The following is a 24248-nucleotide window of genomic DNA, read 5'->3' on the forward strand; positions in this document are numbered from 1 at the left end:
ACAAGTCTATCTACTCTAAATTCCACTGATCTATTTATTCTGAATTGATTGAATGATAACAATTAAAGTCGTACCTTATCATCTTGAGCGTCTCTATTGGCTCCATGTACCAGCAGCACATTGACAGCATCAACATTATTGACCGCGGCTGCCCAGTGCAGCGCCGTCTTCCCACTGTTGTCTGCTGCGTTTATGTCTGCATCTGCGTTTATCAAATCTTCCACCATGCCTTCAATTGCCAGCCTGAAAGGGAAGATGGTTTAGAATATTTCGCGAAATTCTGTGTCTATGTTTGTATAAATATTAATAAAAATAATTGTTTATTAATTAATTTTAAATATTTTCTTAATTTCAATTAATTACTAAATAAATACTCAATAAATTTAATTAATTTTTGACACTTTTAATATTGTAATGACAATTAAATTCCTAACATATCTTCCTTTTCCCCTCCCTCTAAGTCTTGGAAATCTAAAGTTTTAGATTTGTAAAAATACGAACAAGAGTTAAAAATTAGTTTTCCAAAGAACGAACAGTTTCACTTCTGACATGTGTTTATGCATGCACTTTTTTTTAAACACATTGCGACTTTGTGTGTGGAAATATGTCTATTATTTTTTCAACACATTTGGCCATTGACTTTTAATACACACACAGAGAGAGTTATCCAGTTTAAATAAATATAAGGTTAAGTGTTGAATTCAGTGGCAAAAAATCTCACCTTGCAGCCAAAATCAGCGGAGTTGTTCCATCGTGCATTCTGGCATTAAGGTTGGTAGCCCTGTTTCGTAGCAGAATCTGGAATACTCCCATGGCATCGGCTGCGACAGCTGAGTGCAATGGCGTCCTTCCGGTATTGTCCTGTGAGTTTGCGTCTGCGCCTGCGTCGAGGAGACGTTTTGCAGCGTCTGCGCGTGCGTATCTAAACAAAAAATAATAAGTAAAAATAGTAAAAACTTTGTTATATGGGTTAAGATTTGTTATTTTATGTACGAAATTATCTTCAAATGTAAACCTACCTAGCAGCAAGATGCAAGCTGGTCTCCCCAGTCTTATCCATGGCAGCGTTTAGTTGGGCTCCCTGGGCCACAAGCTCGGAAATGATGTGAGCCGTCTGTTCATCTTCGACATCAGATCCAGTATCCAGGCCTCCACCACGGATAGCGGCCACCATCAATGGAGTCATGCCGAGTGGTCCACGGGCGTTTACGTCTACGTGTCCGTCGTGCTACAAATGTAAATAAAAATGTTTAAAAAGGGTTCATTTGTTTACTTGTCAATGTCCTTTAAATTATTTTTTTGGAATTGTCTTTTATTCTAATTTAATAGTAATAATATAAAATTCTAAGTGATGAATAAAGGAGCGTTCAAGTATTACGTCACGCAATTTTTGGAGATTATTGACCCCCTCCCCCATGCAACGCGCCGTAACGTTTTTCTGTGCCCAATAGTAAAACGTTTCGTGAACACCAGTGACTCTTTAAACCTATAAGTTACCATCATGTGGTGTAAAGTACTGGAAAGTCGAAAATAATATTAACAATAACGCGTAATTCAATCCCCGCCCCGCATCGTAACGTCATACAAAAGGACCCCCCCCCCCCCCTCCTAAATTCGTTACATATTACTTAAACGCGCCCTAATAGGACATATAAAAATAATATTGAAAAATACGTACGATAGCTGGCGGAGTCATCATGCTAGGAGGAACTCTAATATCCGCCGCATCCAAATGTTGCTGACTCCAAACTCTGCCTGGATCATGAGTTGCCTCTTCGTAATCGGTGATGGCTGTGTGATCTGATGCATAGCCTCCTGGAGCGGCAGAGTCTCCTGGACCGCGAGCTCGTTTAGCCCTCGGCGGAGCTCCATCGTCGTCCTCATCAGACCAGTGGGGCGGCACCATGTGACCCCCATTTATGTCAACATCAATACATCCCATGGAGCTCTTATTTAAGTTTCTCATTTCCTGGCCATCGGGACCTCGTCGCCTGGAGCGCCGACGGGAGGATGAGCTGTTCGTCATGAATCCTTCCGGGAACCATGTTACGCCTTGCATACGCTTTCTTTGGGCGGTTACTAAGACACCGATTAACAAACCAGCTAAAAGGACCAAAATTACGCCGATAAATACGTATTTAGAATTCGTAGGGAGATCCGGGTTTATTATTGAAGGAACGCCCTTCACTTGGTAGATTGGGAAGTCTGAAGACAAGGAATGTTTAGACGCTGTGGCTGCCAAGAAGTCGGCGGCCTCACGCGCTGAGAAGAAACACTCAGAACTGGAAAGTGTCGTACACTTTCTGTTATCGATCTCCAGATACACTTGCACTCCAGACTGTCCTCTCTCGGTGAAAACGATGTGATGTTTCTTTCCAAATTCTGTGTCTTGTAAACCGACATCTGTCGAGCCCTTCCAGGGATACACCATGTCGTTACCTAGATGATCTTTCTTAATCAGAATCGTTGTACGAAGCTGATGACCTAAATCCCGGAGGAAGGCAACAGAGTTCTCTTTGAACGTTCTCATATCCATCAGGAGAATCACGGAAATAACACCTTCAGCTAAATCTGGCGGTTCATTCTCGCAGTCCAATCCATCCCAGTTACATTCAGCGTTATTACATCCGTAGTCACAGTGTCCGTTTGCATAGTGCTTCTGACAGTACGCATCGTAAATCGGGTTACACTTCTGAAGTGATTTTTCACAATCTCTTCCATCGAACAAGCAGGCTTGGGTGTTACAGACCTCGTTACACTCTCCGTTCATGAAAACTTCCCAACATTTGATTGGGGCAGTGCAATTGGCCCACGGGTTTATTCCAAGAGAGCAATCGTTTCCGTCAAATTCGCACGCAAAAGTGTTGCATTCTTCATCGCAGTGATGATCACTCTGTTTCTCTTTGCAGCCCATTTTTACACATTGTTCTCTTTGGAAAGCTAGATCTAACTCTTGTAGAGTCAAAGAAGGACTTTGACCGTAGACTCCCGTCACTGGGCTTCCGTAACCGCCTCTCGAGTGAGGGTCGTGAATGTCACAAGTTTTTCCGGTCCACTGCCTTGGGCAATAGCACAAGTAATCTCCAGGTTTATCAATACAACGCGCTTCGGGGTGTTTACAAGGGTTGCTGAGGCAATCATTCATAGAATCAATTTCACAATTGACACCGGATAGGCCCGATGGACAGTCGCACACGTAATCCCCAATCTCGGACGTTCGACAGTAGCCGCCATTTTGGCAGGGGTTAGAGTCGCAAGCGTAGCCGGAATATTCGCAGTTCTTGCCGTAGAAACCATCGCTGCATAGGCATTCGTGTCCCCCTTGGATCGCGGTACATATCCCTCCATTCTGACAAGGAGAGTTGGCGCAAAAGTTAACTTTAGCGTCACAGTGTCTCCCCATATAACCTGGTTTACAATTGCAGTGGTAGTCGTTAATTAGTTGTACGCAATCCTGTGTTCCAGGATTCGAGCACGGGTTCGACAAGCATTCGTTGATGTCTCCCTCACACCTGGGACCGACGAACCCGGCCGGGCATTTGCATTCGAAGCCGCCTACTTTGTCTACACAGGTGCCATTGTTGTGACAGGCGTCCTGAGTGCAATCGTTGACGTTGATTTCACAGATTTTTCCGAGAGTACCAAACGGGCAGGAGCAAGAAAAGTTGTTGATGAGATCGTGGCAAGTTCCACCGTTCTGGCACGGGTTCGGAAGGCAGTCGTTGACGTTTAATTCGCAGTTCTGTCCTTGGAATCCTTTGGCACATTGACACTGGTATGTTCCGACTAAGTCCTTACATTGTGCTCCGTTCTGACATGGAGCTGATTCGCACTCGTTAATTTCCTTTTGACAGTAGGACCCCGTGTAACCATCTAAGCAGTGACAGCGATGGGAGTTTCCTATGTCCTCGCATGAGCCGTTATTACAGAGTTGCTTCAGCTTGACACCTGCGATAAAAGAAACTTTGTAAGTATCACAATACAATTATGGCAAAAACCAGGTTAATTAATTGATAATAAATCACTATATATAATACCTTTCCGTAAGCTAGCGTCTTTGCAGGACACCATTTCGACGTCACAAAGTTTTCCGGACCATCCGGGCGCACACGTGCACGTATATTGCGGTCCTTTTTGCGAACACGTCGCGCCATTTTCACAGGGATTGTTCTCACACCTAAAACACGGTTCGATTTAAAAACTATATTCTATGCCTAGGTAACCTAGCTAGGACCTTGAAAAGGAAAAAAAATTAGATGTATTCCTATATAATTAAATCTCAAATTACTAACCAGTCGACGTAAGTCTCGCAGTGTTTCCCAGTGTATCCATAGGGACAGTGGCAAGTGTAGTAAGTGACGTGGTCGTGACAGGTTGCGCCGTTATCGCAAGGAGAGCTATCGCACATATTTATACGGAACTGGCAATTTGATCCGGTGTACCTGTGAAAATAAGAAAATTATTATCTTGCCTAATTTCAAAATACAAGAACTAATAATTATAATAGTTAATTAAGCTTTGCAAACATTTATTTTTTTAAGTGGAAACTTCTTTAGCGGCGTTGTACACTTTTTTTGGAATGGGTAAAAAAATGGCATTTGGAATGGTTAAACTCGCGTCAGGACACGTGACCTGATCAAAAATTCGTAAGACATGTCATGTCATTGTGTACGATAGCGCAATAAATAAATATTGTATTCTACCAAATAAATGATAGTACTTTTATACTGATAATTTAAGCAATTCGTGCAAAATTATTCCCTAACCATTCCAAAATATCAAAAATGCATAACGTTAATATTCAAGTTTTCACTTCTGCCGGCACTCCCGGAGTGCAAACCCGTCGTTTTTATTGTATTTCTCTTTACAGACTAAAAACTAACTTGAGATTTATTGATACATAAGCACTGGATACTGGCCCAAAATATTTATTTAAAATTGATCCATACTTTCACCTGATAGGCTATCAAATTAATAAATACTTACCCAGGTGGACAAGAGCAATTGTAAGAGTTAATGCCGTCAATACAAGATCCGCCGTTCATGCAACTTGAGTCTGTGCAATCCTCGTCGTTCGTTTGACAGTTGATTCCGGAGAAACCCAGTCGACAGGTGCAGGTATAGGATGCGACGTACTAAAACAATCATTTATTATTAATAAACTACAACGCGATCAAAATACAGTCGACTCTCGATAATTTGAAACTCAAGGGACCAGAGATAAATTTCAAATTATCAAGAGTTCAAAATAACAAGTGTTTGAATAACCACGAGGGGGAGGGGCGACAGAAGGAAATAAGAATTTGATCAAAATTTGTTACTTATTATTTCTATATTCTTATTATGTATTAACAATTATTATAACAATTAACATTTATGTAAACAATTGACAAGTCTGTGGATGATAACGATCAAATTATAGAGAGTAGGGAAGACCGGATTTCAAATTATCCAAGGGACCAATTATCATAGATTTTATTCAATTTATCGAGTATTTTTCAAGGGACCGGAAAATCAAATTCAAATTATCGAGAGATTCAAATTAACGAGTGTCAAATTATCGAGAGTCGACTGTAGCATAAAGTTATCTTGTCCTATGAAACGAGATTTTTTCAACAATTTTATTCGAACGAAACCTTCGTTAAATAATTCTTGTTGTTTCATATATTCAATAATTCCTGCGTTCAAATTAAGCGTAAAGTATAAAGTTTTGGATTAACGCTTACTTGGTTACACGTAGCGCCATTCATGCAAGGTCGTGACTGACACTCATCAACATCAATCTCGCAGTGTTTCCCCGCAAACCCACTTGCGCATACGCAGTTGTAATCGCCAATACTGTCCAGGCACGTCGCACCGTTTTGACAGGGGACTGGAAATATAATTTTAAATATATGATTAGTAAAATTAAATTACATAAAAAATATGAAAATGTAATTACACTGCAAATAAGGCTTGAGACTTTTTATTTAATGATAAGAGTCCTTTTCGGATTCATGATCAAAGTAAAATATCTTCAACAATCATTCAATTCAATTATCATTTACACAATGTACAGTGTACACTTATGATCGTCAAAAAGAAAAGAAATGTATTAAATGCTTCTTACTTTAAAACTTTACATTTAGTGCCAGTTCTCAAATCAAGGGCGTAGAAAGGAAGAGAAGAACTGGCAATAAACTCTCAGCCACTCTTTTTAATCGCCATTATCAGTTCGAAAAATATAAATACTTACAAGAAGCACAGTCGTCCGTATTAATAGCGCAATCCTTTCCCTCGTAGCCTCTCGCACATAAACAGGCATAAGAGCCTTCAGTGTTGATACACGTGGCCTCGTTATGGCACGGGGCCGTCACCATACACTCATCAACGTCCCGTTCGCAGAGTGCGCCCGTCCAACCGACCGGACATTGGCACGTGAATTCTGCGTACGACGCCTCTGCTACACATCTACCGCCGTGGCGACATCTAAAAAGTAGAATTATGTGAGTATTCCATCTCAGATGATGCTAGCAAAGGATCTAATGATTTAATAATCTAATTTTAATAAATTAAATAAAGAATTTTACGTTACAATGTTTACTTTGCTACATAAGAGTGATAAGAACAAAACAAGTACTTGCTTAAATCAAATACAAAAATCTAAATGGCTATTTTGATTATTGAAGCTAATCAAACAAACATTGTTTCGCTTTATAGTTGGTCAAACGACGCAACTGTTTTATGTTGGGAAAATCATTTTAATTACACTCGGTTTAATTCTTAAAAATAAACAAATATGCCTTGATTTTTGTTACGAAAAATACTTACTGGTTTGGTTGACAAGGATCTAGTGTATTCTCGCAGTTTCGTCCCGAATGTGGTGGTGCGCACACGCAGCGATATCCGTTTACGAGGTCTATACAAGAACCGCCGTGCAGACATGGATTACCAGCACAATCGTCGATGTTTGTTTCGCAATTCACACCTGAAAATATCATTTTTATTTACTGAAAATTACATAGTTAATTGTTAAAACCTTTTAAAAAACCTAAATTAGTCTAATTGTTGTTGAGTTAAAATTATGAAAAAAGACTATTTTTCGAGGCATCTCGCGGTGCCGTGGTTAAATAATTAAAGTTAGAAAATGACACAATTAGAATTGGTCATATAAGGAGTGTATGCAATGTTGCCATACCATTAAATCCAAGAACACAATCACATTTGTATGCATTAAGTCTGTCGTGACAAGTGCCGCCATGTTGGCATGGGTTGGAACTGCATTCGTCGATATCTCGTTCACAACGTTGACCTGTTTAGGAAGAAAAAAATTAGGAAATTTACTTAAAATAAAAATATAATTAGTTATAATTGACACTCTCATTTCGAAATTGATAAATTTTAGTATAAAAAAATCACGTATTTTATTAAGTTATTTATATTTCGTATTTTATTAATTGTACCTCCATATCCCGGTAGACAATGACAAATGAACTGATTAACTCCATCTTCACAAGTTCCACCGTTGATACAAGGGTTGGACGCGCATTCGTTAACATCTGACAGGCATCTGAAATATTAAAAACTTATTTATACATTTCCTATACATATAATATTTACTCAATTAACTGAAAACAATACAGAAAACGATTACTGTAATTGGTATTTAAACGCTCAAAATAAATGTTATAATAATTTATGACTACAACAGGTGAAAGAAACTTGGTAACTTAGGTAGGTGTAACAACTCAATGAAAACGATGACAAAATTTCATAATTTCGGACCCCAGCTACTTTTTCCTGTTCTCAGACATCAAGAGAATGCTCGCTGGACATACATTTTGGGCCGATGAAGAGGTAATCGCCGAAACTGAAGCCTATTTTTCGTATCAATTTTTTTATAACCCCTATTATAATGGTTGCATTGCTCCGAAGGCAATCTTGATAGTCAAATCAAATTCTATTTAAAAAAAAAGATTTTTTAATGTTAGCCTACGAACTTTTCAGCCTACCTAACTACTGTTGAATTTTGTATAAAATCCCCATTTGAAACTAGATAATTTTAAAATGTTGGCACATACCTCGCATCATAGTATCCTCTTGGACATTCGCAACGGAAACCATTGATGCGATCTATGCATTTGCCGCCGTTTGCGCATGGGTTGGACAAACATTCGTTGATGTTGGTCTCGCAGTGTTGTCCGGTGAAACCCGGGATACATTCACATGTATACCTGAGGAATTGTTTTATTATAATATACAATAGAATTTAAATTGGGCGGTCAATTTTGGTAGCAATAAGTCATGCCGTCTTTCGTGTCTTTAGGAAACTTTAGACAGCGCGTTTTGTTTGATTGTGATCTCCGTGTAATGTGTCTGTGATTGGATTAGATTTGCTGTTAACCAATCAGAGACAAACGAAACAAGATAGTTTCCTATTTAATTTCATTCTCATCCTACTGATGCTTAAATCGTGAAATTACCGAATGTTTAAAAAAAAAAGTTTATAAAGACAGCGAAAGACGTTTTTTCAATAATATTGAGTATTTTTCTATAAAAAGCATAATATCCGTGTAAAGCCGTGCCATGCGTAATATAAATGAAACTTACTCAAAATAATTGTTGCTGCATGTGAAAGAAAAAATAAGCATTAATAAATATTATAAATTACCGCATAGCAATGTGTTTTAAGCCCCCAAATGTGTTTTAGCAATGAATAAAGTGCGATACTTTGTACAAACCCAACACTGAGATCAGGTTTTTATCAAATGTGTAATCAGTTGACTTAAACTATTTTAATAGATTTAAACGCGAATTTATTTCAATTTATCACGACGATGCTTTTTAGAAATTGTTATCAACAAAATGGCTGTCGGTTATCAACTGGGAACAATTTTAATTCGCGTTTATATTCATAAGTCAATATTAATCATTACAAGTATTGATTAATATTGATGAATTTTGGAGAGACAATGTTTTGAATCCCTTTGTATTGGGAATGTATGAAAATGTTCAGTTTTGGTTTGTCCTATTGTTTAGTATTATATGATACAAACCTATTAATTCCATCGATGCAGGTGGCTCCGTTTCTGCAAGGGTTGGAGTAACATTCGTTTACGTTGATCTCGCAGTTACGCCCAGAAGTGCCCGGCTTACATCGGCATTGGTAGCCGTCTATCAGATCCTCGCAATGACCTGGATAAAATAAAAACTTGTATTGCTAGCTAAATATTAATTTATTGTCTATAAACTGGATCAATATACTAACGTGAAACCTCAAGTAAGTTAAATTAGACGTTGCATTAGATTTTGTTAAGATTACTATAAAAGGACATTCTTTATTGTGAATAAATTTGTCAGCATTTGCGGAAACAATACGATCTCATAGAAAAACTAACGATAGATAATATAAGATGCAAAATATTAGAGAAATAATTGATTATGACTATATGTACTTATAAGAAGTGTTTCAAATTGTAAACTATTAATTCGTTATGGTACGTACCTCCAAATTGACACGGATTCGACTCGCACTCGTTGATCTGGGTCTGACATACCCGGCCCGTGTACCCAGGGTGGCAGTTGCATGTGAAGCTGTTGTCTCCATCAATACATTCACCACGGTGGCATGGTGCTGATAAGCAGTCATTGATGTTTGTCTCACAGGACATGCCTGAAAAGAGGAATTTAATCAGAGATGTTTCTCAATCGACGGTTTAGGTTGGGTTATGAAAGTATATGCATTCTTCCTATACAGAGATACGCACACACACCCATTCACATACTCATACATTCACACATACTTTAGGTATTATACGACTTGTTTGATTAGATCTACTGACTACTTTCTCTTAAAAAATTGTTTTAACCATGCACCATGTACCACTGAATAATTGTAATCCAGTTACCCACAACACAGGGGCAAGCCTAGTGTGAGACTAATTTTGCCACAGCCAACGAGCATTATTTTAATTTTGTCAAATGATTCATTCAATATAGTATGTTTGTACTATTTTCATTTCGTTCTCAAATTGTGACAAAAAGTATTATGTACTATATTGAAATATGTCTAAATACAAATGTGTTATAATTAAAATTGTTTTATTTATTAAATATGTTACAAACAAATCTAGTTTTATTCGGTAATGTTAAAGTCTATTGGATATATTAGAAATATATATATGTATGTTTGTTGATAACTAGAAAATTCCAGTGATTTTTAAATTACTTATATTCTATCGAATATAGAGCGTTATAAAAAATGGTCCGTTACTTACCAGTATAACCAGGTGGACATTCGCAAGTATAGCCAGCGATGGAGTCATGACAAGTGCCTCCATTACGACAAGGGCTGGATGCACAGTCATCTATGTTGACTTGACAACGCGCGCCCGTGAAACTGTAAATACAAGAAATGTTTACCAATATTCCGAAGAGGAACAGCATATCTCTGAATACTAGACCAATTGCTAAACTTCCATTAGAATACTACATTATCTCGGAGTACCATACCAATGGCGCTACAACCTTTTAGGTCTGGGCCTCAGTTTATGTATCTGTTCTGATTTTGTAATAGGCAAGTAGGTGATCTAAGGTATGCCGGTTTCCTCGCGATGTTTTTCTTCGCGGTACGAACGAGTGTGTACCCACAGAGACATAAATTCCATTGGTGCACAGCCAGGGATCGAACCTACGACAGGGTGAGTCACACGCTGTAGCCACTAGGTCAACATTGCTCTCGGAGTAATCAAATAAAACCCACTATAAAGGTCATTCTAGAATGCCTAAAGAACTCACCCAATAACACAAGTACACCTAAATGCATTAATCATGTCATGGCATACTCCACCATTCAGGCAAGGGTTGTTTGCGCACTCGTCGATTTCAACTTCACACTGAGTACCCGTAAAACCTGAAATTACAAAAAAAAAATATAATTTAATTACTTGAGAACTAATTATTGCTGCATCAACAGAACTTGTTCTTTAGAAAGATATTCACAAAAGAATTATCTGCGTAGTTCGCCAATGTATCGGGTTTTAGCTACAATGTATGAAGATGTTGACTTTGTCTTTATTTAGCAGTAGTAATCATTTATATTTTCTTTCAAATATGAAGTTGTTGTTTGTTCAATGTTGAAACTTTTTATAAATCTATTAATGTACTTGACTTATATATTCTGTTTATCAATGTAATCTGTTTGGGCTATGTATATTATGTAAGTGTTTGTTTTTGAAGTTATACTTCTTTAGGCGCGTTATTAAAAGTTGATGAGAGTGAAATTTTACGGTGTGCGCGCACCGTGACACAAAATTAACAGAATGAAGTTGCCCACGGAAGATGCTACGGCAATGGAGAATGGAGATAATTTAAAAACAATATTCGAATAATATTAGAATTTATGTTACACTTAATGTAAGAGAATAATAATAAATATTTATTTATTTAATTTTTCAAATGTAAACTGAACTTTACTGACTATAATGAATCCTTTTCCAGTCTTTGATTATTTAATTGTAATTAATTATTTGCATGCAATCAAAAACTATTTTTCTTACGCGCGTGCATAAGTACACGAACCCTTTTTTTATAAATATGTGTAGCTTATAAATAAAAAAAAAAACAATACTCATGCTACAACCACGACTTTCCAATACCTAATCTCAAGTAAGTCATTATTACTTAGCTATTATGTTAACTATCGATTGTATAACTGTACAATTTGCCAGACAAGTCAAATATCTATTACACGTCGTATTTTATGATCGTTTGATTTATGAATGCATTGATTTGACATGATACAGTGAACATTCAGAATGTCTGTCATACTCTGTAATTGAATTACGTAACTCATATTATAAGATAATAAATAAGATGTAATAAAAATGCCTTTTATTTCTTGCAAAATCAAAGAAAACTTAATCATATGAATTTTTTTAACAAAATAAATAACGTCTATTTATTTCTTAATCGCCTCCCTTTAACACATAGAACGTTTATTATATGCGTTCGATTCTCACTGAAATATATAGGCCGACAAAATGTGATCAAGAAAACGGTGTGTTTGCCTGTAGGGTTACAGGATTTCCATACAAAAACTTTTCACTAAAAGTCACAATTAAAATTACTGGCCACTATTGCTACCCGTAGATTATTAAAAATATCACTTATAAAATGCGTGGATGGACAAAACGAAGCTTAGACTTTTGAATAAAAAATCATCAAACTAAAAATAGCCAATCGTAGCCTTCGTCAAATAAAAAGGCTTGCACGGAGTTAAGTAAGCTTTTAAATGCGCCAACGTAATTACAATGTCACTCTGAACATTTTCATTTACAACCGCCATTACTTATCACATTTTATTAGTGTTACGGTAACTGCCACAGATTAAATTAGGTTTGAGTGACTTCTGAAGGATTAAATATCCTTAAATAAACTACTTACTTATTTTAAGAACGTAAATTTTAATTTTATTTAATACAATTATAATTTGTTTAATTCAAGATATATAATAATAAAAACAAATCAAATGGTTGTTGTATGTATTTTTGTAATTATACTCTAAGTCTATGTTAAAATAAAATATGTTTATTATGGAACATAAAATACAGGTATCACTTATTCCACGTCATTAAATTTGAATTTGTACGCATCCCTAGTCATCGGCAAAGAAGAGAAAGGAGTATGTAGGCCGAGAGAAAAATTCGGCGTAAAAAACTCTCGGTACTCTTTTAAAATAGCAACTCATCAAACAACACTAGCACTAACAACATTAGTTATTGTTATTTCCGGTGAATTTGAATCTGAGCTTAGCTTTAAGCTATGTCGTCAGCCCATCGCTTTTGGGGTCTTTTTCCTGTTCCTTAAGCGGATGGCTTCGGCGGTCCGTCTTTTATCTGTTGCAACATGGCCTGCCCATTACCATTTCGGTTTTAATGTTTGGGTTGGCGCGTCGGTGATCTTAGTTTTCGTCCTGATGTGGTCACATTTTGCAAATCTTTAGGATGCTGCGCTCCATTGCTCATTGCTGGCTCTTTCCGTAAACACATAAGATATGTAGAATCATATGCAAGGAATGTCTGTTCCGTGCCCAATTGTACTTTCTACTATAACTTTGACTAGTTAAATATGTCATTTGCAGATTTTACGGATTCAATGTTTTCTATTTTTCTAGATATAGTCCTGGCACGTAATAAATCAACTATACCTTAGGACTATATATGATCGAAGCCTTCAATCTGATTAAAACGAAGAATTTAAGATAAATAATAGAATGAGAATGCTCTGTAAAACATCTTAAGCGGAGTATGTTTTAAATTGCAAACGGAAATCGACTCAATATCTTGTGATAAAGAGAACATTATTCTTTGACAGACTTTTTCCATAGAACACCTGGCCCATACCTGTATTGAATTACACCCTTATTTAGTGCACATTGCGTTCAATCGTTTATCGACTTTATTTCCTTTGAATAGAATCGAATATTGTATGCAGTAATTTCTATTGATATTTCTTCTGAAATCACTACCGTACCAAAAAAGGACCGTTGTCATACATGATCATACAGCTTCCTACTGTCAATCCTATGTATCATGCACATGATTGTAGGAATTCAATAGCTTTTTGCTTTATATTTAATTTTAAACAACTCATTTAACCGACCGTATTTATAAATATGATTTAATATAATAATAATAGCCTTTAATGCTGAAAATACTTATCCTAGTAAGTACATACAAATATGAAGTACTATAAACACTAATAATTAATGGGCAAGCTGGTTGATTTCTGTTATACAGCTTGTCCTTGGACATACCTAGGCCTCCTCTAAGAGCTTCCACTCTTCTTTGTTTCTAGCTTTACGTAGCCACATAGGGCCTCTATGATTTAATATAGATGATATTAAATATTCTGCATTTTTAAATATACAAACGTGTTACACTTGTAACAACTGTTTGAATTGATTTGAACTCAATTGTATGTTAATTTAAACCCAATTTATAAAGGAATTTGTATGGCATGGTTCGTATTACGGTCAATTGTCTAAGCACTTACAGTTCATCAAAAATGATATTATTTGTACGAAATTGTTTTTAATAAAATATGATTTACCCATACGAGTATTTAATGTCAAAGTACAACCTCTTTTCGGTCTGGGCTTCAGGTTTCTGTATCTATTTCATGATCATTAGGCAATTTAATAGGCAAGGTGACCTGTGTCTGACAGGCAAGCCGATTTCCACACGATGTTTTTGTTTACAGTTTGAGGGAATTTTAAATGCGTATGCACATAGACAGAAAGTCCATTGGTGCACAGCCGGGGATCGAACGTACGACCTCAGGGATGGGAGTCGCACTCTGTAGCCACTAGTCCTAATTGCCTATAAGATTGATAAATGATCATGAAACAGATATTAGATATCTGAGGCCCAGACCTAAAAAGATTGTAGCGCCACTGATTGTGTTTTTATTTAAATTAGTAGATACTAAACGATATCAGTAAACAAATCTAAAACGACCTTTAGGTTAGTTCAAATGGCTGAACGAATTATATTCCCACTTACGTAAGCTAGTACATTTATAGGTATTTCCGGGGAGGGGATAGCCACGCCCTGTTATGGCTACAATTATTTAAATGACTCGCCGTTTACGGCTTAATAAAATGTCGTTACGGCGGTTGCACTATTAAAAATACAGCATTTTAAGATTGAATTTAACATGCTGTTGAATTCCCGACAAATGTATGTATAAAACAATTAAATAACGGGCCAAAGGGCATATATATATACGATAGCTTTTAATCGCGACAAAAGAAGTAAAAGTGAGTATAGAATTTCAAAGCAAATAAACGAAAACGACGTCACGGTCTGGATAAAATAAATTGGATTTAATTAAAAGGCCGGCAACGCACTCGCGAGTCCTCTAGCATTGAGTATCCATGGGCGGGTGTATTACTTAACATCAGGTGAGCCTCCTGCCCGTTAGCCGTAGTTATATATAAAAAATGAGACCTTAGCATATGCATAATTATTTAAGTAATACCAGCATATATTTGGACAACCAATTCTATAGTCTATGCCTTGTACCATAAACAATTGTCACGAGTTCGCAACAATGGGAATGTCCGGTGCATATCAGAATCTATATTGTTTATTTTGGCTTTAACGTGAATTTCAAGGCAAGGTCTGCTTTATATGGACTGACGATTTATAAATATATACAATACTAGCTGATCCGGCAAACGTCGTTTCGCCATGTATATCATTTATAATAAAAAAATAGGGGTTGATCGTAGAGGGGTGAAAGTTAGGGGTTGTATGTATTTTTTAATTCTGTATCATAAAAAAATAGAAATTAAAAATTTTGTCTAAAAAATAAAAATAAAAATTTAGGGGTGGACTACCCTTAACATCTGGCGGGCTGATTTGTGAATCTAAACCATTCCCAGATCCCCTTGAAGACACACAAAAAATTTCATCAAAATTGGTCCAGTCGTTTAGGAGGAGTTCAGTCACATACACACGCACACAAGAAATATATATATTAAGATATAAAATAATCTAAGAACTAAAAAGGACTATATAGATTAATTAATAAAGGTTTTAAGAACCATGGTAACAATGGAAGGAACCAATCCACGTTTCTCCCTCTTTAATCGGCCAGCACGGAAGCACCTGGAGTAGACTATCTGTTCCCACCGGTGTCTGACCAGCGCCTCTCTTATGACAGTGTACAGTTTTGAGGACGATGAGTCTTTCACATCGGTCCATCTGGATGGTGAACGGCCAAGTCTTTTGCCTTGTGTAACCAACCACGATCTTTCACTCCAGGTTCTCATCGCCTCTGCGCATTGTATGGCCGAATTATGAGATAATTCGTTGTATATGGCGAGTTCATACGTTAATATATGATTATATAGTTCAACGTCAATATGTCCTGTAAAGCTATTCTAAATAAGTAACATTAAAACGATATCTTTCGAAATGGTTAACGGTCGTTATCATAAAAAGCGAGTGCAAAGTCCCATAGGACATGTTTATGCCATAAAAAAATTAAAATGTCGTCATAGCTGGCAACTTTGCCCTTATTAGTGCACCCGCTGGACTGGTCTGACTTCTGACTGGGACGACCATGCAATTCGTAAATACGATACATTTTATTTAAAGCTTATTTTTGTCAATATTAAACATTACTTCAACTATATATTTACTCGTATCAATCAATCAATTTCAATCAAAAATCATTTATTTATGTAGGTATAACACAACCTACACCCTTATGAACGTCTACTACAACTTATGAACGTCAAAAAAAAAAAGAAATATACATTAAATGCTTCTAATTTTACATTTACTGCCAGTTCTTAAATCAAGGGCGTAGAAGAGAAGAACTGGCAATAAACTCTCTTTTTAATCGCCTAGTTTTTGTTTTACACTATCAGGCTGCTGATGGGAAGGACAAGGGTTACAAATTAAGATAAATAAAATCAGTAGCGCTACCTTTTTAAGTCTGGGACTCAGATTTCTGTATCTGATTCATGATGATTTGTTAATACACACGCCAATTTTTTGTGAAAACATGACTGGCCATGGAATTACCTCCTGCCCGTTTGCCCACTGTTATATAAAACGAAAGCCTTAAACGTGGTCAACCTACTGTGTCCACTCGTGCGTGAGATGATACAACACGGCCGAAATAAATACACACAAGCTTCGAGTCTCAACAGCCTTCATAATTTATCAGTATTATACAATACAATGCTTTTTTCGTATCGGTAAAGAAGGATCTTTAGTAAGCAATAGTAGAAAATATTTTTCATATTCTAAATTTTATCCGTAAGGACAAATTTAAAAACCGGTTTTAGTACATCAACATCGTTACCATGTCATTGAGTTGACATGTACTTGACGAGATGCGGGCGCAGACCACTTACCACTCATTTTATGCTTTCTTTTTTGAAGATGAGCTATGTGGCATTATTAATAAAGATTTTTTTTTATTTTAAACGAAGAGGTTACAATTACATGTGTTTGAAACGATTGAAATTCAGTGTGATATTGTTTTAGCCGTGTGGCTTCATCCCTGAGGTCGTAGGTTCGATCCCCGGCTTTTCACCAATGGACTTTCTTTATATTTAATTTAGTATTCATTCGAACGGGAAGGAAAACATCGTGAGGAAACCGGCTAGCCTTAGACCCAAAAAATCTACGGCGTGTGTCAGGCACAGGAGGTTGATCACCTTGCCTATTAGATTGACAAATGATCATGAAACAGATACAGAAATCTGAGGCCGAGACCTAAAAAAGGTTTAATCACATATTCCCAACGAGTCTTTGGGAATGAACAAACTGTGTTTTGTATAAATTATAAATAGGATTAAATGAATTAAATACATAACCTAAATCATGTTCTTTCCCCTTTAACAGTATGGCATCAGTAAGACATTACTTAATACAAATTAATCTTATTTAAAACACGAATTAAATATATCGCAAATTAAGATTGCTCCAATAAAATCTTGATTTATCTCAAAATCTAGCTTTCTCCACGGTAAAAATACAGGAAGTATGCAAATTTCGCGGTTGAATTGATACGCAACTCGTTCTAATATATGTATATATTACAAATATTGATATGCAAAAATGACTTTTATTATTAGGCAGATAGAGTGTGTTCTATTAATATAAAATTTATTTCCGCGTCAAGACAAAACGAGTGCTCTCATCGCCATGGGAACTGGCTTTATCAGGGTTGCTACATTAAACATATAAGATATATTTTTGATATGTTGATTTGATAAAGATTTTATAATGAACATAAATAAGGAAATGCATAAAAAAACGTGTGTGTACTTATGTCCACGCGTTAGAAGTTATACTTCTTTGGCGTAACAAGATAAAAATTTGAGTTTACGTTTGTAGAAAAAATCGACCTAACAATTGAAAAAAACTAAAATGTTGACTATAGCTAACTTCAGGGTGTCGGTTTTTGTGACGGTGTGCGCGCGCATCGTAAAAATTTACCGTCATAATTTTTCCCAAACGCGCCAAAAGAACTATAAGTATAACTTCAAAAAATTAACTTTCGAATTTATAATAAATTAAATAAATTAAATAATAAATTTATTATATTTTAAGTATGTTGGCAGCAATGGTCCAGTGGGAATAAAAAGGCAAGACGTCTACTAGAAACTTGGGAAGATGGAAAAGGGATAGACGGGCAGGATTGGAAAATTGTGGCAAGGAAAAGAGGCAAGTGAAAGAATTTGAAGGAGGCAATCATTTGGATTTAATGTAATTTAATTTAGTACTCAAATAAAGTCTATTTTTTTACGTTGGCAACCTTATATCAGTCTACCTAATGATAATCATCAAACGATCGCTGTCAACTGTGTGGCAAATTGTAACTTCGCGAAGGGGGGTCTGTCCCGTTACTCGGCTAATAATGTTTTTGTTAAGGATGACGTTCCTTTAATCCAAAATTAACTATTATCAGGACATTATACAAGAATTTCTGACAACGTTTACATAGCTAATCTGATTTTTGAGTATCTTGCGTTCCTGACGAATATCAGAAGTATTGTAGAATATTTTAAGTAGCGGAAAGACTGACTTTATTGAGCAGTATTTTAGTTTGTTTCTTTAAAATATTAATGTTCCAAAATGACTAATGTTTTCTGTTTCGTATATTTTGTTTATCAATGTTATCTGTTTTGGCTATGTATTGTCTAAGTGTTTTATTTTATAATATGTGTAGCTGTAAGATTATTTATAAATAACCCCATCTGAGCCATAAGCAGTGTCAGCGCTGACAGCGGTCTTTCTCTCTTAGGCAACATAGATGGTATAATTAGCGCCTTTCTCATTGTTCGAGGCGATCTTCAGTGAGCCAATACGACTCCGCTGTTGAGCAGATATGGTCGGCTTGAAGATTCTTCATATAAAAAGCTATTACTTACCAGGCATACACACGCATCTGAAAGTTCCTGGATCGTCCAGACAGGACCCCTCGTTCCTACAGGGGTGGCTCTCACATTCGTTAACATTGGTTTCACATCTTGGTCCCGTGAAACCTACAGAACAGTTGCAGGCGAACGAACCGGGAGTGTTGACACAGATGCCATCGTGCTCGCATGGAGAACCTAGGGAATTTAGGAACGTTCTAGAATTCGTGTAAAATCCGGGCGTTGTAAGTGCTAAGATTGGTTTCGAAAAAATACAAATTATACAATACATGAATGTTCTTAGATATGTACTTTAAAACCATGTTTTGTCTTTATAAAAATATAATAAGCGTATATTTTTAGTATGTGATGAACATGAAAACCCCTTACCCTGTTCGCATTCATCAATATCCTCTGAACAATCGAGACCCTTATAACCAGATGCGCAAGAGCAAGTGTATGAGCCATTAATGGGACTTGTGTCACAGATCGCGTCAGCGTGACAAGGGTTTGATGTGCAGGCATCGTCCAAGTGGCAGAGAAGACCTGGAAATAAATGTCGATTTAATAATTTAAAAATACACTTGAAAAAATTATATCAACGAAGTGCTTTATATAGATTTCATATAATATTTATTTATTTATAGCCTTTATATCAGAAATACAAAATATATACATACATTATAAATATTGTTTTTCTTAATCTACTATAACTGATTCTGTGTGCCTACGGGCAAAGGCCTCCCCCATTGTCCGCCATTTTTGCAACGTCAGCAAACCCTGTTTTATCTCGGAAATTCTTATTACTTATTTTGTCAATTCTTCTTTTCTTTACTATGCTTCTTTCCATGGATCTCTGGGTTACGCCTATCTTTCACATTGTGCCATAGATTTCATATTAACACGCTCTAAATCCAGTTTATTAGAATCATTTGTCTTAGCTTTCACGGCCTATAGATAAATAGTTCGCATCAAAAGCTTTTTCAAAACTTACCAGTTTTTCCAGGCGTACATTTGCAGTAGAACGCGCCAACCCGGTCAATACAAGTTGCGCCGTTGAAGCACGCGGCGCCTGCGCAGTCATCTATGTTCACTGAGCACTCGGGACCAGTCCACCCGTTGACGCAGATGCAGGAGAACCCTCCGACTGTGTTGGTGCAGGTGGCTCCGTTCTGACAGACTAGGGGTCTGTGGAGAATAACAAAGTTTGAACTGAAGGTTAATGATTGATCTTGGCCTAAGCTGTACAACAATAGTAATCAAATAATTATAATATGGTCATAAAAGAGCTGTTTTTAATTTAATGAAATTTTTACGGCGACAAAAGCATATTTTGTGTGTAAGACGGTGTTAATATCTTTAATAATACAATTATAAAACGCCGACAAAAGCGGCGCTCATAATTTCTGGAAATATTTGCTAGTTTTTAAGTAAGCGTAATTTGAGAGATTCTTAAACCTGACTCGAACTTTCATAATTATTGTAAATGTACATTGTTTGCTGGAGCGGAATACATTATATGTTTTGTTTCTTTGGGAGCCGTTATGTCATCCTTGTGTTGCTGTTTATTTTTTGCATCAGATGGTGATTTGGATTGTGATCGTTTCCTTTTAGAGTCTGTCGATCACTACTCCTTTAGCTTATCATACCCTATGAAGGCGATTGTACCACTTTTCTCTTCCTGTTCTTTTGCTTTAGTTCCTTTCTTTTTAAGATTAAATCTTTAGGATAGTCTTCCGTTACATAATATACATTCGAAGGAAATTTTATATGATTTTTTAAGAGTTTGTATTGTTAAGTACTTTTGGTGCTTTATAGACAAATTAAAGGCACAAATTTTAAGATTTAACATTCGTCCTTTTTAATAGGTTTAAAAAAGCTGACTCAAATGTGATTTTTGTAATAGTAAGTACCTAAATAAGAGGTTCATAAATGTTTACATATATTTTTACATACAGGAAATTAAATATAACTTTTTCATCGACGACTAGCATTTGACACACCCATTTATAACTGGCATTTCACAATCGGAATCTCTATAAACTGGGTGTGTCAGGGCGCGTGCTCTATGGGCTATCTGATCAAACCATAGAACATTACACAAATCTAAGCTATTTAACTAATATTCATTTGAATTATGTACCAATGTTTCTCAGAATATTGTTTTAGATATTATTCAGTTCACGAAATTTACATTTTCATTTGTAGCACTAAATCGAATAATATATACATACAACACACGCTATAGTTTGTATATAATCCGTCTGAAAGCACAGTCATTTGTTTTTATCTTTAATTAGCCAGAGATATTCACCCATTCGTAGAGGTATTTACTATATACCTTCGCCACTGCATGACTTTGAGGTTCCAAACAAACAGCCACAGTGCACGATCATAACAACTCTCAGTTACACTCTCAAATACACCCACTCACACATACTTAATGTCTTATGAGACTTTAAAAACAATAATTTATAATAATATCGAGTCCCTTTAGGCAAGGTTCCGAAGATACTGGCAGCGTTCCCCCTTTGAACAGCTAGACTAATTCTTTGTCCGAGGTAGCTGCCAGCTCTTCGGTCCCCTGTGATGTCGACTAACCTTTGTGATATCACCATAAAAAGCCTTATAGCGCTAGGACGCCACGGACCAAGGGTCTCGACACTGAATGGAACAAAATCATATCCGGAGCCTAGACTTTAAGTATGTGTGTATAAGACTTAGTTGTAAGACTAAAATTTCTTTTTTAGAAAAACTGTTTTAAACATGTACCACGAAATAATTGTTATCTATTTACCCACAGCACAGGGACTAGTGTGGGGACTAGCGATAGATGAATTTTGTAACAACCCTTTTGTCATGTATAAAGTTTTTATTGGAACGAAATTCCTTATCGCGCGTTGTGAAAGGGGGCTAGACGGAAAAAATTCTTACGAAAAGTTGTCACGACACTTTTTTGCTATTTGCTATTGTTATTACAATTTACAAGCATCGGTTCTCGTCCGATCACCGAAGTTAAGCAACGTCGGGCGAGGTCAGTACTTGGATGGGTGACCGCCCGGTAACACCTCGTTTTTTTTCGTCGTAAGATTGGTGTCGAGAAAATCTATCATACTGTTATGATACCAATTAACATATAAATTAATCGAAAGGAATTTCGTTCCATCCGGGTGTCCCCTTGACACCTCTAAAGTTTTATTATTATATACTTTGAAACATTACTTAATACATTCACCTAATAAAGAGCCCAGCAATGATTTACGTTACTTACCACCAAACACTTAGAAACGACAATAAATATGTTACTTCAAAGAAGCTGTAAATCAAACGTGACTATTCGCTTTAATACGCCACATTTTATTCACGAGTTAGGAGCTGAAGCGTTTTAAACAGGATTCTAAAAAAAATACCGCCTCGTTTTATAGTTTGTCATTGAATGATTTTAGCAGTCCATAATTGTGCGTATTGATAAAGGATTATAATAAGATGATCAGTCAAATATACAGTAGATTATAGTACACTTTACACAATAAATATTATTGGTTGATAATTCTGGGAGTGGGACACTAACAAAAGTTTTTCAAAACAATGTGTTATCGCCATGTCTTGTGCCATATACTTATGGTATGCAATTTAATATTCTAAATAGGTTCAACGCTCGTAAATACAACGTTACTAGCTATAAATTGTCGACTTTTAAAATATATTGATTTATATATCTGTAATTAGATCAATAAGATAACTCAATTATATAGGCTCAACTATGTCAATACTGAATTATGTAATAATTTCTCTGTTTACAGTAAATTATGTAAAAGGGATATTCTATAACTATTCCTTCAAATATTATATATAAGTATCTATTGTAATCAACAAGTGTTAGAATTACAGTTTGGTTTTTATTCTTAATTCAAATTTTTACCATCACCTCAAATCTTACCTACCTTTCAAATTTTTTTTTCTGTGTTTTGTAATAATTTCGCTAAAAGGTATTTTCATAAAAATTATTTCATATATCTATTGTATCCACAAGTGTTGGAATTACAGATTGGTTTTTGTTCTTAATTCAAAATTCTAATTTATGCCTTTTAAATTTCAAATTTAGAACATCGAACACTTCCATATAAAGGAAATACTTGCTCCCCGCTTTAAGAACTAATGCACTATCGCATAGGAAAAACTTGAAAAGGGCGTTGAAATACGGAAGTTGGTCATCAGTCTATCATTAATCATGCATTTGAGCGACGTAAGAAGTATCATTTGTAAGGCTTTCTTTGAATTTAACCGCTACGGGTTTATACTTGAATAAAAATTAATTCTCCGTTGGTGAGTTTTGTTGAGATGTTTTAGGAGCCTTTATGGATGATAATCCATTTTACCCGTTACTTTATGGATATAGTATAGTATATATATGGTGGATATTGAAGAATATTTATATGCACCCGAAATGTTGAGGATAAAAGGATTTTTTTGGACTTGCTCTGAATCCTTAAGACTACATTGTAGTGTAAACGATATGAAAATGACAGAAATATCTTTTGTAAATTTAGTTTAATAAAGCTAATTACAAATAGAATGTGTAGAAAGTTGAGCGGTTTGCAGTCAATAAACAAAAGTTATTACTGCGCAAGTAATTTATTGACTACTGACAGCGTTTGCGCATGTATTGGTCTACAGTTAACATGTAGTATATTCATTAACCTAAATGTATTTATTGAGTTTAGTTATGAGAATAATATTTACTTTCAAACAATAAACCATTAAAAAAATCAATACTATTTTAATTTATTTATTCACGCTTCGTTACATTCATACAAAAACAAATGACATAATACATAAAAGTTATAAGGGATGCAACGGGCGGCCTTATCGCTAACAAGCGATCTCTTCCAGGCAACCTTAGTAAGAGAAAATGTGGGTATTGCCAATTTTCAAATCGAAGCATAGAACAAACGAGAACTGGAAAACTCTTCCGAACGGTAGAAAAGACTTGGCCGTTCATCAACCAGATGGACCGAGCAAGTGAAAGACTAATCATCCTCAAGTATAAGAGAGGCGCTGGTGGAAAACCGGAGGAAACAGATTTTCCGCACCAGATGTTTCCTTGCTGACCACGGCACTCAGACATGAGCTACCGACTGAGAGAGATTATCAAACTCAGCTCCGTATAGACAATGTTTAGCCATTCAATCAAGTCGGTCGAGTCAATGGGATATTGATTAATGTCTGGGATGAGTTCAAATTGAATACGCTACCGGTTCTAGCCGACATAAGATTGATTGTGTAATGAAGATGTGTTTGAACTGTGATTACAATTTCTTTATAA

The 24248-nt window shown here is 36.0% G+C and overlaps 1 protein-coding gene across 3 annotated transcripts in view; it reads right to left on the bottom strand.

The window, feature by feature from the left end:
- The window catches only part of LOC125063141 (neurogenic locus Notch protein), a 126558-nt gene that overhangs the window by 6732 nt on the left and 95578 nt on the right, over window positions 1–24248 (bottom strand). For 2 of the 3 annotated variants that reach the window (XM_047669389.1, XM_047669387.1), the window contains exons 6-26: window positions 19917–20110; window positions 19313–19468; window positions 18938–19120; window positions 10777–10891; window positions 10257–10378; window positions 9485–9652; window positions 9036–9174; window positions 8590–8604; window positions 8061–8213; window positions 7443–7549; window positions 7178–7291; window positions 6811–6967; window positions 6236–6468; window positions 5727–5872; window positions 4987–5135; window positions 4293–4442; window positions 4038–4177; window positions 1679–3948; window positions 1020–1228; window positions 722–922; window positions 75–243 (exon numbers count right to left, since the gene is read on the bottom strand). In XM_047669389.1, the coding sequence (XP_047525345.1) occupies window positions 75–243; window positions 722–922; window positions 1020–1228; window positions 1679–3948; window positions 4038–4177; window positions 4293–4442; window positions 4987–5135; window positions 5727–5872; window positions 6236–6468; window positions 6811–6967; window positions 7178–7291; window positions 7443–7549; window positions 8061–8213; window positions 8590–8604; window positions 9036–9174; window positions 9485–9652; window positions 10257–10378; window positions 10777–10891; window positions 18938–19120; window positions 19313–19468; window positions 19917–20110 (5290 nt within the window). The remainder of the gene's footprint in view (window positions 1–74; window positions 244–721; window positions 923–1019; window positions 1229–1678; window positions 3949–4037; window positions 4178–4292; window positions 4443–4986; window positions 5136–5726; window positions 5873–6235; window positions 6469–6810; window positions 6968–7177; window positions 7292–7442; window positions 7550–8060; window positions 8214–8589; window positions 8605–9035; window positions 9175–9484; window positions 9653–10256; window positions 10379–10776; window positions 10892–18937; window positions 19121–19312; window positions 19469–19916; window positions 20111–24248) is intronic. The other variant, XM_047669388.1, reaches the window with a different exon arrangement.

The sequence above is a fragment of the Pieris napi genome, chromosome 3, assembly GCF_905475465.1.
Source record: "Pieris napi chromosome 3, ilPieNapi1.2, whole genome shotgun sequence".
NCBI lineage: Eukaryota > Metazoa > Arthropoda > Insecta > Lepidoptera > Pieridae > Pieris > Pieris napi.